General features: G+C 32.2%; 3 protein-coding genes across 3 annotated transcripts in view; 2 read left to right on the forward strand and 1 right to left on the reverse strand.

Moving 5' to 3' along the window:
- The window catches only part of LOC149489955 (uncharacterized), a 216,607-nt gene that overhangs the window by 103,784 nt on the left and 98,628 nt on the right, over positions 1 to 14,195 (reverse strand). The window lies entirely within an intron of this gene.
- On the forward strand, positions 2,967 to 9,413 carry LOC149489967 (circadian clock-controlled protein daywake-like). The gene is made up of 5 exons (XM_089714827.1): positions 2,967 to 3,150; positions 4,237 to 4,477; positions 6,459 to 6,598; positions 6,943 to 7,086; positions 8,821 to 9,413. The coding sequence occupies exons 1-5, from the start codon at positions 3,093 to 3,095 to the stop codon at positions 8,976 to 8,978; spliced, it is 741 nt and encodes a 246-aa protein (XP_089570953.1). The 5' UTR covers positions 2,967 to 3,092; the 3' UTR covers positions 8,979 to 9,413.
- LOC149489968 (uncharacterized) lies at positions 10,309 to 13,422 on the forward strand. The gene is made up of 5 exons (XM_089714989.1): positions 10,309 to 10,856; positions 11,455 to 11,701; positions 12,078 to 12,211; positions 12,456 to 12,596; positions 12,957 to 13,422. The coding sequence occupies exons 1-5, from the start codon at positions 10,748 to 10,750 to the stop codon at positions 13,106 to 13,108; spliced, it is 783 nt and encodes a 260-aa protein (XP_089571115.1). The 5' UTR covers positions 10,309 to 10,747; the 3' UTR covers positions 13,109 to 13,422.

Here is a 14,195-nt window from a genome sequence, read left to right on the forward strand (position 1 = left end):
ATTGTGTAAAATGGGATAATACATTAAATTATATCCAATCAATTTGAGATGGATTGTGTAGAGTTCATATCAACAATATTTTATATGACATTTAGGCCCATTTCCACTTTATAATTAACGAGCTGTGCCCTGCGGTTTACCTGCATTGCTCCGCTCCTGTTGGTCTTAGTGTGATGATATATAACCTATAGCATTCCTCGATAAATGGGATATCTTACACCGAAATAATTTTTCAAATCGGACCAGTAGTTCCTGAGATTAGCGCGTTCAAACAAACAAACAAACTCTTCAGCTTTATAATATTAGTATAGATAATATAGATTTATGCCCATTCCCGCTCCATAATTAATATTAAATATCTAGCTAGATATTCTACAAATTCTAGTCCGTCTTATAACTAGTATCGCTAGGTGTTACGACTCCACACCATAAAATTACGACTCGGTTTGAAGGGAAGTCACCTAAATGCGTAGGTACGTGCGTGGTAAAACATTGTTCATGCATGAAAATACAACAACAATTAACGATTTGTCACCAAATTGCGATTGAAAATTACGATAATATTAATTAATTCTACTTCATAGTCTAGCTTTTCGATGCTTTGCCCGAAATTCGCCCGGACAGGGTCATGTTAACACAGTACTTACTTACTTACTTACTCCTCTGGCGCTGAAACCCCAAAGTGGGTCTTGGCCTCTGAGACGAGAACTCTCCATCTTCCCCGATCCTGAGCGGTCTCTTGCCAATTATTATTGGCTCGTAGCACGCGCAGGTCCGCCTCTACTCGATCGCGCCAGCGATACTTAGGTCGTCCAACCGGCCGTCGGCCCAGGGGTCGCCCCAAGTATGCCCTCTTCAGTCCTCGTTCCTCACCCATTCTTTCTACATGACCGAGCCAACGGAGCCGTTGTGCTTTTATTTCTCCAAGTATATTTGGCTCGGCCATTAGTTTTTCTAGTTCGGCATTTGTTCGGACTCTCCAGCTTCCATCCTCTCGTCTGGTGGGACCAAAGATCTTGCGAAGAAGCTTTCTTTCGGTGACTAACAGCTTGCGTTCTTCAATCTGGGTCAGGGTCCAGGCTTCACACCCAATGTTATGTTAACACAGTAGAGAGTGAAAATTAAATAAAGGGTTTTTTTATATTGTTTTGTAGCGCAGGATAGAGTTGATATTATATTAGACTTAGAGGTTTATTCTCAGTTCAGATGTGTTGATTGGATTATAGGATCTAAATGTCTAATAGTGCTTCAACGCAAGTACTATTACCTAGAGCAAAACATGTTTCAATTGTTTTGTACAATTTAAATAAAAGCCGGTCAACGAAATTAAAAAGCTAAATTGTATTTTATATATTTCATCAGCACCCTTATACACACAGTACATATATATACTCAGGGGAGCTTATACATGCTTCGAACTTTTAAATTAGGGTTAAGAAATGAAATTAATTATTTTAATTAATGAGTTAAACTTTGTGAGGTTTCGTTAACTTTGACTCGAGTTTTCGTAACACAGTGGGGTCAAAGACGCATGTTACTGTCGTTATTTGTTTTATTTGTAAATATTTTACAACTATAAAGATAAAAGATTTCGAGATGCATTATTTTTATTATAATTGAAGTTATGATGTCACATTTACAACATCTACACAAAGTTTAACAATTTATGATATATTTTTTTCCTAATTTCTACTGTTTTATTTTTATGTGAAAAAGAAGATGAATATTGTGGTAATACAGAGTGGTAAATAGGTACCTAATTTAATTGCACTATGGCATCTAAAATGGACTCTTATTGTCGAGTAAGTCTAAAGGCAAACAATTTGTACAATGAAAACCCTAGAAATGTTTATTTTCTCAAAATGACAAAATGTATAGTCGTTAGTGAATTTTAGTCGCTATGGTCACCTCCGCAGTAAGTTATAAACACCAGTGACACTTAATGCACTATCTTTTTCATATTATTCATAAACTTTACCAGATCTCCGAGGTACTGTGGTATTCCAAATTCCAATCTCCCTGCTTTCCTATCTGCAAACTATTCATGGACCCAGGAATCGAGTCTGAAACTTCAAGATATATGCTGCTATCTAGAGAATAAGATAGCCACTAAACACTTATAAATATCTAACAATACATTCCCAGTCATAGTCCTATTAAAGCAAAAAGTTTTACTCTAAACGTTAGGCACAATTCGGCAACAGAATCGACACAATATTATTCAATCGATAACAAGAGTATTTACAATGAGATAACTCAATTACAGATTGTATAACGGTAGCAGGTCAATTTGCGAGACATTTTTATGTAACGCTTCACGGAAACAATTATTTAAAGTCGACCACTATTTGCGGATTACCCATACGGAAGGCTTGTGTTCAGTGGTGGTTTTGACGGAAATTTATTAATAAAAATACATGGAATCTATAATTAACAAAAAAAATCAATGCTTAATACCTACATTATTTTATCATTAAGTATTGGTAGAGATTCTGTTGACATAACCACGTAGAATATTCAGAAAATAACAATCGAGGCAGTCGAAATTTAAAACAAATATTTATATCCTACTTAAACTTAGGAAGCGAAACTCAAAAATAATAGTTACATAATATGCAATTTTCGACCCATATATAAATGACGTCAATATTACGCTCGATTAAAAATAAAAGTTGTTTTAACAAAATTACGTATAAATCCAAAAATGACCTCCACTTCCGCTTCACTTATTAAACGGGATAATCCGAAACGACAATTTAAACTAAGATGCAAGTAAAAGTTAACTCGATTGTGCAAGCTACAAGGCTTCCTTTTGTAAATAAAGCAAGGAAGTAGTGTACATAGGCGTAATGTCAAAGTTTGGCTATAAAGCCGTGCAAATTCATAAGAATTCCCTCCAAAATATTTATTTTCCTCCAGTTACTCAAGCCCCTGCACTGCACCAATGTTGCCGCTCCTTTCATACAAATATCGGACTCGATTCGGCTACCGCGCACTCTTGCGTATTCCTTTGCCGCGAAAGTATCCGTAAATGAAACAGTTGTTTTTTTTTAATTACCTTTTTTATTAGAACCGGATACTTGGTTTTTAAGATGCGAGTGTTGCTAGTTGTTGCGTTTTGTGTCATCGGCGCTTACGGGAAAGTTTTGCGTAAGTTTGTTTTAACTTTTAATTACAGCCATTGTTTTTATGTTAATTTTTGATTAACAAAACAAGTATGTAATTTTAAAATAATAATATGTAGAATAGTAAATTAATTATATGTTAATTGTTAATAAGTCTTAATATATTTATCCTAAATACCTGTATCTATTATGTCGCGTGCAGACATTTCAAATATTGTTCCAAGGCTTTATTTACATAAATATTTTATTAATAGCAAAATATAGCCTATTTAAATTAATAATCACCCAATTACAAACATTATCTACATGAAATACGAAGATAATATGATTCTTCTCTTGTTGCTCGTCTATTCCCTATTTAAGTATAATGAAATGAGACTATAAAAAAAGGACACTCACACTTGAATAGATATGTTAATCAATATTTCATAAACAATTAATATTGAGGTTAAATACATGATTGTTAAGTGGATACAATGACATATGTCCCGAAAGGATGTTGCAACGTAACATTATGAAACTGCATTGCAATAACGACTTGTTGAATTTATTCGCAACGATAAAATAATAAAGCTTTGAGACAATGTTATTAGAATTGCGTTTTGTATCATAAACTTTGAATTGCATGTTGATTAAAATGATATTAACTAATATTCATATTTATGTTTATTCATGTAGTGCAATTGCATTGGGAACTCAATAGTATCCATTCAAAATAATATGTACTTGATTTTTGCTGTGGTTCTCGATGCAACTTTTTTTTGTTTTGTTCAATATTAATTACTTTTATTCGTTCATATTATTTCATATGAGTTAGGTATTTGTTAGGTAGTTTTGTAATAAATAAATAAAATAAATAAACTGAAATCTCAGAATAACAGTATTTATATTCTATCATTCAGACTACTGACTGAACATACCAATTACAGTTTCTTTTCCCATACACAAATTTAAAACTAGGGCCAAATGATTTTGAATAAAAAACAATAACAATAGTGAAAAAATATGAATAACCAGATATTTACACAAGTTTTCAATTACTTTGTAATAAGTTTAACAAATTAACAATGTCCTACTAATACAATTAAAACATTACACCTTATTTTTACAGCGGATTACTTCCCCCAATGCAAGAAAAACGATCCGCAAATAGAGAAATGTATCCTAGACGCGATAGACGTCCTAAGACCTAAGCTCCTGGGCGGTATCCCGGAGATCAATGTGCCAGCTTTGGAGCCCTTCAATGTACCAACCTTGAAACTAGACAGGACAGCTACCAACCTTAAGTTAAAAGCGACCATTAAGAATATGAAGGCGTACGGCGGAAGCAACTTTAAGATTGAAAAGTTTAAGTAAGCATACAAATATTGAATTTTTATATTTATGAGGCGGGATAATATAAGTCCAAAATACATTAGGTAGGACAATGTATAAGATTTCTGGCTTCCAGCTATAGTTCAGATTATATAATATAGGCTACCTATTATGGTCATAGTAGTATTAGCAGTGTATATACCTATAACAGGCGTGTCGAATGGATACCAAAATTCGATATAGTTATATTTTATGCAATATTTATCAAATAATTATTAAAATTTCAATTTAATTAATAATGAGTTAAATTAGCAGAATAATTATTTAATGAACTTCATTTAATAAGTTAAATTTTCAATTCGGACTCTTTTTAAACCGAAAGAAGTAACAAATGAGCAAAAATAAAATCGGGTCTACTACTCTAGATTATTAACCACATCAAGAATGAATTACCATTAACATTGACTAATCAAAACAATCAAATTTCGAATTATTATACTGAAATTAATACAAATTCAATTTACAATACATCAATTATTATAAATATAATTTTTGTTACTTATATACCTACCTACTCGTATTAGCTGCCCTGCCCAACACAAAAACAATATTAACTTATAATTATTTAATTATTCTTTCTTCATCAGTAGCACACGCTCTACTAGTTATTACGTTAATGTGATTTTCATAATAACCCTTCCTTTTATTTAAATTAAATTAAAATTAATTAAAGATTAATAAGAAATTCAATCTTTTAACTACAAATAATTAATAAAATCAGAGCATTATTATTCAGTAGACAGGTTTCATAGTGTGCTAATCGCCTAGTCCTAATCAAAAACTTATTCGTCATAGTAAATAATACTTTTAAAAAAATTACGGTGAATGTCCAGGGGATAGAAAGAACAATTAGTAGGATAAAAATCAACCTCAAAAATAAATTATACTATTGGCAATATCCCTTTAAATCAGATATCTGAATCGAAAGTAGGTTAGGAACTAATTATACGACTGCATAAGATTCATGAAAATTCAATTGCAAGCAACACGGTTGTTAATTAAATAAATAGCCAAATTAACGCGACAGAACTAACATTGCAAAAGAAATTAAACCCTGACACTAATAATTAACTGGAGGTTTAAAGATCACGGTTTTGTAGAAAGTAGACATATTTTTTAACTGGTACAAGAAAACTATGGGTCCGTTCACACAGACCGGCTCGGAGAGCATCGGCACGCATTTTTCTTTTCACACAGACCGGATCGTATATGCTTGGAGTTGGTTGGAGCGGAGCCACCAACTATTTCACATAGACCAGCTGGAAGTTATCTAAAAGCGGATGCACATGCAATCGGAGCCAAACGGCTGCGCGAACGAGAAAAAGTACGCGATCGGAGCCGGTCAGCTCCTCTTATTATTTCACACCAAGCGCGTTCAATCATTTTTAATGTCAAAAGCAGTGCACACGCAAAAATAAACCTTACTACAAATACTAAAAACTCTGTTTTCATCGTAATAAGAATCTGCTCTACTCTCCGAGCCGGTCTGTATGAACGGACCCTATTTCTCAATATTTACATTTATAGCTGAACTAGAAAATGTTACCAATAAATTACAATGCTTACAAAAGTGTTATGCTCTATTACTCAAGATGTTATTTTGATTTGCATAGAATATTGATTTATTTGTTTTTCATCGGAGTTTATGTAATTTTACAAGTTTAATATACACGAGGTATTAATGACATGATTGATTTTTAGAACGATAAATATATAATGCGTTTATTATAAACCATAATTTCATCATCTCTATTTACTTAATACGTTTTCAACTCGTGGTGTTAATTTTATTCCTTAATAATATGCTGGCTGAAATAAGAAAGATGTTATTCACCGAATTTCGGATATGAACTTCGAAAATACATAGACATGTAAACTTTGAACTTTTAGTTTATAAGGTGTATAAATAATTTTCGCAGTGTATAGTTACATAATAAAATATATTAAATTTATTTGCAGTTTGAACCTAAACAACAAGTATCTTGGTGAGATGAAGATAGTTCTACCAAAGCTGACAGTGACCGCAGATTATGACGTTCGTGGCTCCAAGATACTGACCTTGGACATCAGCGGCAAAGGGAAACTTAGGAGCAATTTTAGTAAGTAATTAATTATTATTATGGATTTAAATTACATTGTGTATCCTGATACTTTTAGAATAATAAATAAAATAAGTTAATTAAATTAATATTTTTGGATGGTCGATATTTACATATTATATTGAGCCAAGTTAACTAAGTGGATTAAATTTTCGAAAAGTTAACTGCCTTCATTTTCTCTCTTTTTAATAAACCAATAAGAACTATAATTACATAGATTTAAACCAAATGTAATTTTCTCGCTTCACATACTTAGTATAAATTATTTAAGAAGCAAGTCCCGAAAACATTTTTTTTTTAATTTTATATGGATGGAATATAAATTTCTCTTTTATCAATTACAGCTGGTATCACAGTGGTAGTAAAGGGAGCAGCAAAGGCAGTAGAGAGGGATGGTGTGGAGTACCTGCAAGCTGAGAAGATCATCACCAAGCTAAAAATTGGACATGGCCAGCTTGCTGTGGACGACACTGAGAGACCTGTTGCTGGTAAGAGACTTGATAATCGAGTTTATTTATGGATAAATTTTTCTTTTGGGAGGTTCGGCTAGAAGCTTATGAAACTTTTTTGGGAAAAAAATCTTTGAATATGCAAGCCAAGATTAGAAGGAAACGAAAGCTTTTGTTACTATCCTACATATTTTAGAAAAAACTATGTAATAATGTTTTTTTTGCCTTGGTATCTAATATCTATATTAAAGTTTTGTCTATAGTCATATCTATAGTTTGGCACTAGATGGCGCTGTGTGGAATACACAATACTTGTATACGTAGTATATTATTATTAGAGGAAAGTAACCAAATATGGAATACCATTTTGTTTTTGGGATATAAAAGTAAAACTTTGCATAAATTAAATCAGTTTATTGTTTTTACTGGTCAGTCATACATCTTTATGTAATAATTAATAGCATTTAACGAAATATATCAGTAATCAAATTAAAATTTTACACAAAAAACAAAATCCCAAATGAGTAACCAAATATGGAATAGGTACCCATATATGGAATATAAGCATAAATCAACATAACAATAACAAAAATGTAATGAATATCTTTGAGATCAATTAAATGAATGTAACATATTGTGATAAATGGAAGAAGTTACGTAATTACTTGCAAAAGTCACAAATCCAGATCCATCTGGACCAGCACATCATAATGTGTTCAGAGCCCATACATCAAGCATTTAATTCAACTTTCTCCACTTTCATCCATGGAAAAAAGTCTTGAACAGAACCTCCTGATCCTCTGCTGATGCATGTATGTTACATTCTGCATCTGCAGAGTCAGAAGGCACTTGGTCCATCAACTCATCATGTTCCACTACCTTCATCAAACTGGATAGCGTCTAGTTCCTCAGAGTCTTTCTTCTTCACTATCATCCTTATTTTTCTTCGATTGTTTGTTTCTCTTAATAAAGTTGAAGAAGAAATAGAAATATAATGATGAAATAAAGTTGTCCTAGGGACTTGGAGATCCTGTGCCGCTTTCAAATACCCCATTTTCTTTTCTCGGACGAATTTTATAGATTGTGCCGTTTTTTCTTCATCCCAGATTTTTCGTTAGGTTGATTGTGAACCGGACATTCTAAAAACAAACATTACATACAGTTTTTAAAAAAATAATAGCAAGTTTATAGCATTCCATAATTAGACACCGACGACTGTCCATATTTGGATTTTTATACTCGTTCAAACTCTTCTAAATATTTTTTCAATTCACAATATTTTAAAGACAAAAGATCACAAAATGGTGAAATAAACATAATACCGATATACTAAATAGTATAACACTTATGTAAACAAACATAATAGCCGGTAAATACTCATTTATTACTTACCTTAAAAAATTTCTGCATGGCAACAAAACAAAACACCCCTGCTACACGGAAACCGTTCACGCAACTAACTCGATGGTGTTAGTGCGATAATTAGTACACCAAATGAAACAGAAGATGGTCGAATGTTGCGATTCATACTTATAGTATTAGAGAAAAGAAGGAATTCCATATTAGGATACTATTCCATATTTGGTGACTTTCCTCTAGTCTGTGACAATACCAATTTTCAAAAGATCATTAGGTAGACATGTCAAGAGATGGAAGGATGAAAGGAATTTATCTAAAACAAATCTTTGAAAATAATTAAAATGCTAAATTAGTGTATGTTTTTGAAAATAATTTTTTTCTTTTTTTAATCTGTTTAAATTGTATTGTCAACAGCAACATCAGCAGCTGCATTTTTCAACGCCAGCCCCGGCGTGGTGTTGGATATTCTGAACCCACTCATTGAAGAGAGCAGTGCCGCCATATTTAAGGCTTTCTTCAATAAAATCCTTTCAACTATCCCACTTAAGGAGATTTTGGTGGAAGACGCTTAAGTTTATTATTGTTGACTTTGTGATATTTGTACATATTTTTATAAGTTAGGAATATTGAAATTTCGGACTAGAATCAAAATCCCATGACACTCAATAGGAATGGAATCTAAGTACTGTTTTAGCAATTGAAAAACTAACAAAGTGAATCTTAATTATTAATTATTATCAAAAAAAATGTCAGAATAATGCTGTACTTTTAGTACTTGCCAAATACTTAATTGCCTGCGTCAAGAAAAATATGACAATCATTTTAAATATGACACACACCCGCAAGCGACATCGCGGGTACTAACTAGTTCACAACTCGGTTTAGTAATTTAGTCTTTAATATATTTATAGTAATTGTAAATTATTTTTATACCAAGAGTGCGGTTTACACCAAAGAATTAAATCTACAATTGTTTCGTTTTCTTTGTAATTTCTTCTTCTTCATCATTACTTTGTAATTTAACAACGAATTTCTATTACAATCATTGAAATGATATATTTGTAATGAAGTTTCTAGAAACATCTATAATATAAAAATGAATCGCAAAATGTGTTGGTAAGCGCATAACTCGAGAACGGCTGAACCGATTTCGATAATTCTTTTTTTATTATATTCCTTGAAGTACGAGGATGGTTCTTATGTAGAGAAAACGTAAATATGTACCACGGGCGAAGCCGGGGCGGACAGCTAGTAAGCTATAAAAACGGAACAAATAATCTGAATTTATCGGACTGTGTTTTTTATTGGTGAAATGTACTTAATAAATGATTTTAGTATACAGTGGCCTTTTCTTTACATGTTAGCCTTAATTTTCTAGGATTTATTTCCTAGATCCTATCCTTGCACTGTTACTTCCTATAAACCATCAAATGTGCAATCGTAATTGAGTTTGTATTTATATTCTTGTAAATGTGATAACTTGTCACGAATGTTGAATATGAAACAAGAATTCTATGTGATCTGATGAATATTGAATTCATATACAACAAATAGAATTATTCTTTTTCACCAGAAAACTTCCTTCAAATGTTAAAAGAAACTAGCCGGAAGGCACTAGCTTTCAAATGAAAATAGAATAATCAAAATCGGTTCACCCAGTTAAAAGTTCTGAGGTAGATCTCCAACGGGAAAATCTCTCTATAATTCTGTTTAATCAAATCCCAAAGCTGAAATATAACTGCTGCTTGACCAAAAAGACAATAATTCAGATAAAAAGACTGTCTCTGCTTAGCAAACGTTGATTTTGTCTTCTTAATTGCTTACTTGCTTTAAGCTTTCGTAGCTTTTTCTGCAGTTATATACATAACAGTAGTAGCTGCTCCGCGCGGTTTCACCCCCGTGGCTCCACTCCTGTTGGTTGTAACGTGATATCCTATAGCCTTCCTCGATAAATGCTTTGTAACACCGAAAGAATTTTTTTCAAACAAACAAACTCTTCAGCTTTATAATATTAGTATAGTTTTACATGAAATTGACGAATTAAAACATAGATCCAATTGGGAAAACATTTTTTTTAAGATGAGAAATTTTTCCTGTTTAAACTTGCAAGTTTTTATACATGCATTCGTATAAAAACCACGTTTATCATCAAAGTATCACTCTACTTACTAAGGTCATTAATCCTACCAGTATTTACTTCATTTACTTATGTCCTGGAGACCTTAAGAACGAGGCTAAATTACTTCCACATATGGGCTGTATGAACGACCAGTTCAAACTATTATAAAGGCAGAGTAATTGATTCAGAGACTTAGATAATTCTAGTCGATACAGAGACAATATGCTCAGTGCAATTGTGAAGTTTTTGTTGGTTGTGAGTGTGAGTTATGTTGTAGCGAAACGGTTGCCGCAAAATGAAACGGTCAACGCCGGGAATATTGAAGAAATGGGTAAGAAATGGGTCTTTAGCTATGAGCGCATACAAAGTTGTAATTTGTGGATTAATTTTGGACTGGTGTCAAACAAAATTAAGCCAACAAGTATCGAATACAAGAAAGTTAGATATTGAAAACAATTCTTATTAAATATTTTTCTTATTTTCTGAAACAATAGGATCGTAATATCTGGAATAACTGTACTTTAAGGATTTTGTTAAATGTAAAACGCACACGTTTCATTATGCACTTAAATAATGGAAACATAGAATTTTTTTTAAACTTAGTTAAAACTTAGGAAATTACAAAGAAAATTTCATTTCGTTATTATATACTTTTCAAATATAATAATATCCAATCAAATAAGTGCATTATCTTGGTACATAAGAGCGTAAATAGATATACTTTTTTATATTATAATAAAATGATTTGATCTGCTTGGCACTGGTTGCTTGAAAGAAATTCTTTTCCGACAATTGCTTATTGATTTTCTAAAAATTAAAATTGTGTGCATAAGAATATATAACTATAAACATCTTGTATTTCCATGCAAAATAATATTCTATTAATTTCTAATATTATATCTATATTTCCTAATACCATCATATTATAGCCCAAAAGCCAGTATGCCACTACAGCGACCCAAATGTGGGAGAGTGCATCAAGCGAGTAGCAGAGCAAGCCAGAGCGCTGCTCGCCCACGGCATCCCCTCAGTCGGCATCCAGCCCCTTGAACCCTTGAAGGTACCGAGCATACGGTTAAGGCAACATAGCATGCCGCAAAACAGGTTCAAATATGATGCCTGGCTCTCGGACTTGGAGTTGGATGGACTGACGAATTACACGTTTAATAAATTGGAGTAAGTATGGGAGGATTTTCTTCATTTTATGATGTAGAGTACAAATGATATGTTGGATTAACCGCTGTATAATAATATATTATATTAGTCGTAATGGACTCGTTAATATAGTGCTTATTATGTATCTGTTAACTACAAAGTAACTGTACCAATTTTTTATAATACTCTTTGAAATTTATAAATTGTCGATCTTTTTGTTGTTATGTAAAAAAATGTTTATCACATTTAACAAACGAAAAGTTATAACTAAAATAACATAAACCTATGAACTAAATTGTGTTGGAAGACAATTTGATTAACCGAACGATTTACCTCAGATCTAAACATAACACATGTTTCCTTATGGTTTCCTTACGTTACTTATTCTTCGTTCTAGCGTGTACCCAGAAGATTTAAAAGTGTCTGGTAACATCAGCTTACCACATTTGGTAATGTCAGGAGAATATGTTATCATTGGCGAATTCCAAATGCTACCTGTCGAGTCCACGGGCTTCATTTCTGCTAATTTTAGTAAGTTTCTTAAAAATTTTAGAATTTAGTAGAATTGGAGAATTTCCGTTGAAATTGTAGAGCTTTTTAGAGATAGAGTTTCCATCAAAATTGTAGAGTTTAGTAAAATAAGAGTTTTCGTTGAAATTGTAGTTACCATTATTCTTTTTTTCTATAACACTTTATCCCAATTTTTGTTAAGGATATATTATGTACATTAAGATGTAATTTTGCAAACTTATTATATTTTGCAATATGATTACAGCTCAATGTACCGCAGCTCTTGACGCTGTAGGTGCGAAAGTTCACAAGAGAATAGTAATCAAAGACGCTAATGTGAAATTGCGTTGCGCTGGGCCTTTGGATGCAAGTCTTAAAGAGGCTCATTCAACTACCGGAGAAATGGGTAAGTTTTTACGTAATATAGTGGCTTTTAATTTAAAAGAACATTAATTGTAAAGAAAATTTTTTTTGGAGTTCTCAACTTTCAATGCTTTGAACAGAAAACATGACTACTTTGAATAATTATTATTTTCGATCATTCCACAAACTTTCTCAATGTATACCTGTATATTATATTTTAGTTCAAATTTCAAGCAATTTGTTTTAATGAACCAAAAAAAAACATTGTTCGTCTTCAATCATTGAGCATTAATATTCTTGGGTATTTATATGTTGTGTACCTTATTCTTGTATTCTATTTCACCTAAACATTTTATTCGACCAAGCATTTCATTTGTATAAAACTATTCATATCAATTCACAGAAATGGTGACAAAACACATAGTCCACATGCACGCAAGTGAATTGGCCAAAGAAGTTCAACCAGCCGTGGAGACAGCTCTCAGCATGGTTCTAGAAGACATAGCCAACAAATTCCTGAAGCATGTACCCCCCAACATGGTCTTCCCTGCTTAGTGCCACCTGTTCTTAACATTTTGTGTTATTTGTTTTATTGTTTGCGCCATTGTTTTAGTGCTAGTCATAAAACGATATAATTGGTGTAATAATGCACCTTAATTTTGAATAAAAGACATATTATTATAAGAGTTAGAGATTGTATGGATTAAGTTTAAGTAATAATTTATTGCTGAAGGCTTATTTATTTAATTTATTGTAACAAATGTGATGTGAATTGTCATGTTTCGTAGTTGACAGACGAGTCTTGTCTACGCTGCATGAAATACAAATAAATGTGTAATTTTGTATTAAAATGGTACAAAGCAAACAAATTTGTTTTATTTATTATTAAATCGTATCTCATTTGCTTTTTTATAAAATGACTCAGCGACATCTCGCAACAAACAAATTGCGATGTCAATTCCACTAAAAGTTAAGAAAATCAAATACAAGGTCATCTAGATACTATTTTGAACACACGTCTATGGTAAGCAAACAGAAGACGCGTTTCGTCGTATACTTGTACTAAATAAAACTGTGCCAAGCCTGGTCGCTAGCCCACAAAACCTTACGTCACTTAACATTACAACATGCACTTTAACTAGCTATATTAATTTCAATCTTAAGTTACTGGAATACGGTTGAAAGTTAAGTAGCAGCGGTTTTAGGTTGATCTGACGACACTGAACTGCAAGATTGCATCGTCATCGCTCTGGAGCGTGGAAGAGTAACAAATTTATTAAATAGTATTAGATCATTTTGAATACAGCTATTATGAATACAAACTCGTGATATCGGCATTGAGAAATTGATGACATTTTTAACGTATTTAAAATTCGATTTATTATAGGTACCACTTATCTCTACTTTGTAACATTTTATAAAGAGCACAGTCAAGGTGAGATTCTTACATCAAAAAGCTTTTTAATTATTAAGAAATTATTGCATTTAGAAATAACAAAACATTGCCTTACATATTCATGTTTTCATTTGTCCACTTACTTGTCTACTTTATCGAAGAAAATTGTCAAAATGATGAATTACCATTACCAAAGTTTAGAGCGTATCTTCATATTATACGATTAAGATTTGAATGTTCGTATTC

Source organism: Colias philodice, chromosome 3 (assembly GCF_061535455.1).
Source record: "Colias philodice isolate Cphi_HAF_F1 chromosome 3, ilColPhil1 Martin Lab GWU primary, whole genome shotgun sequence".
Lineage (NCBI taxonomy): Eukaryota > Metazoa > Arthropoda > Insecta > Lepidoptera > Pieridae > Colias > Colias philodice.

Excerpts from the sequence above, each read along its gene's own strand:
- LOC149489967 (XM_089714827.1), top strand. The coding sequence starts at position 3,093 with ATGCGAGTGTTGCTAGTTGTTGCGTTTTGTGTCATCGGCGCTTACGGG. Across the intron at positions 3,151-4,236 it reads CGCTTACGGGAAAGTTTTGC|CGGATTACTTCCCCCAATGC; the intron begins GTAAGTTTGTTT and ends TTATTTTTACAG. Across the intron at positions 7,087-8,820 it reads CACTGAGAGACCTGTTGCTG|CAACATCAGCAGCTGCATTT; the intron begins GTAAGAGACTTG and ends TATTGTCAACAG.
- LOC149489968 (XM_089714989.1), top strand. The coding sequence starts at position 10,748 with ATGCTCAGTGCAATTGTGAAGTTTTTGTTGGTTGTGAGTGTGAGTTAT. Across the intron at positions 10,857-11,454 it reads CGGGAATATTGAAGAAATGG|CCCAAAAGCCAGTATGCCAC; the intron begins GTAAGAAATGGG and ends ATCATATTATAG. Across the intron at positions 11,702-12,077 it reads TACACGTTTAATAAATTGGA|CGTGTACCCAGAAGATTTAA; the intron begins GTAAGTATGGGA and ends TCTTCGTTCTAG.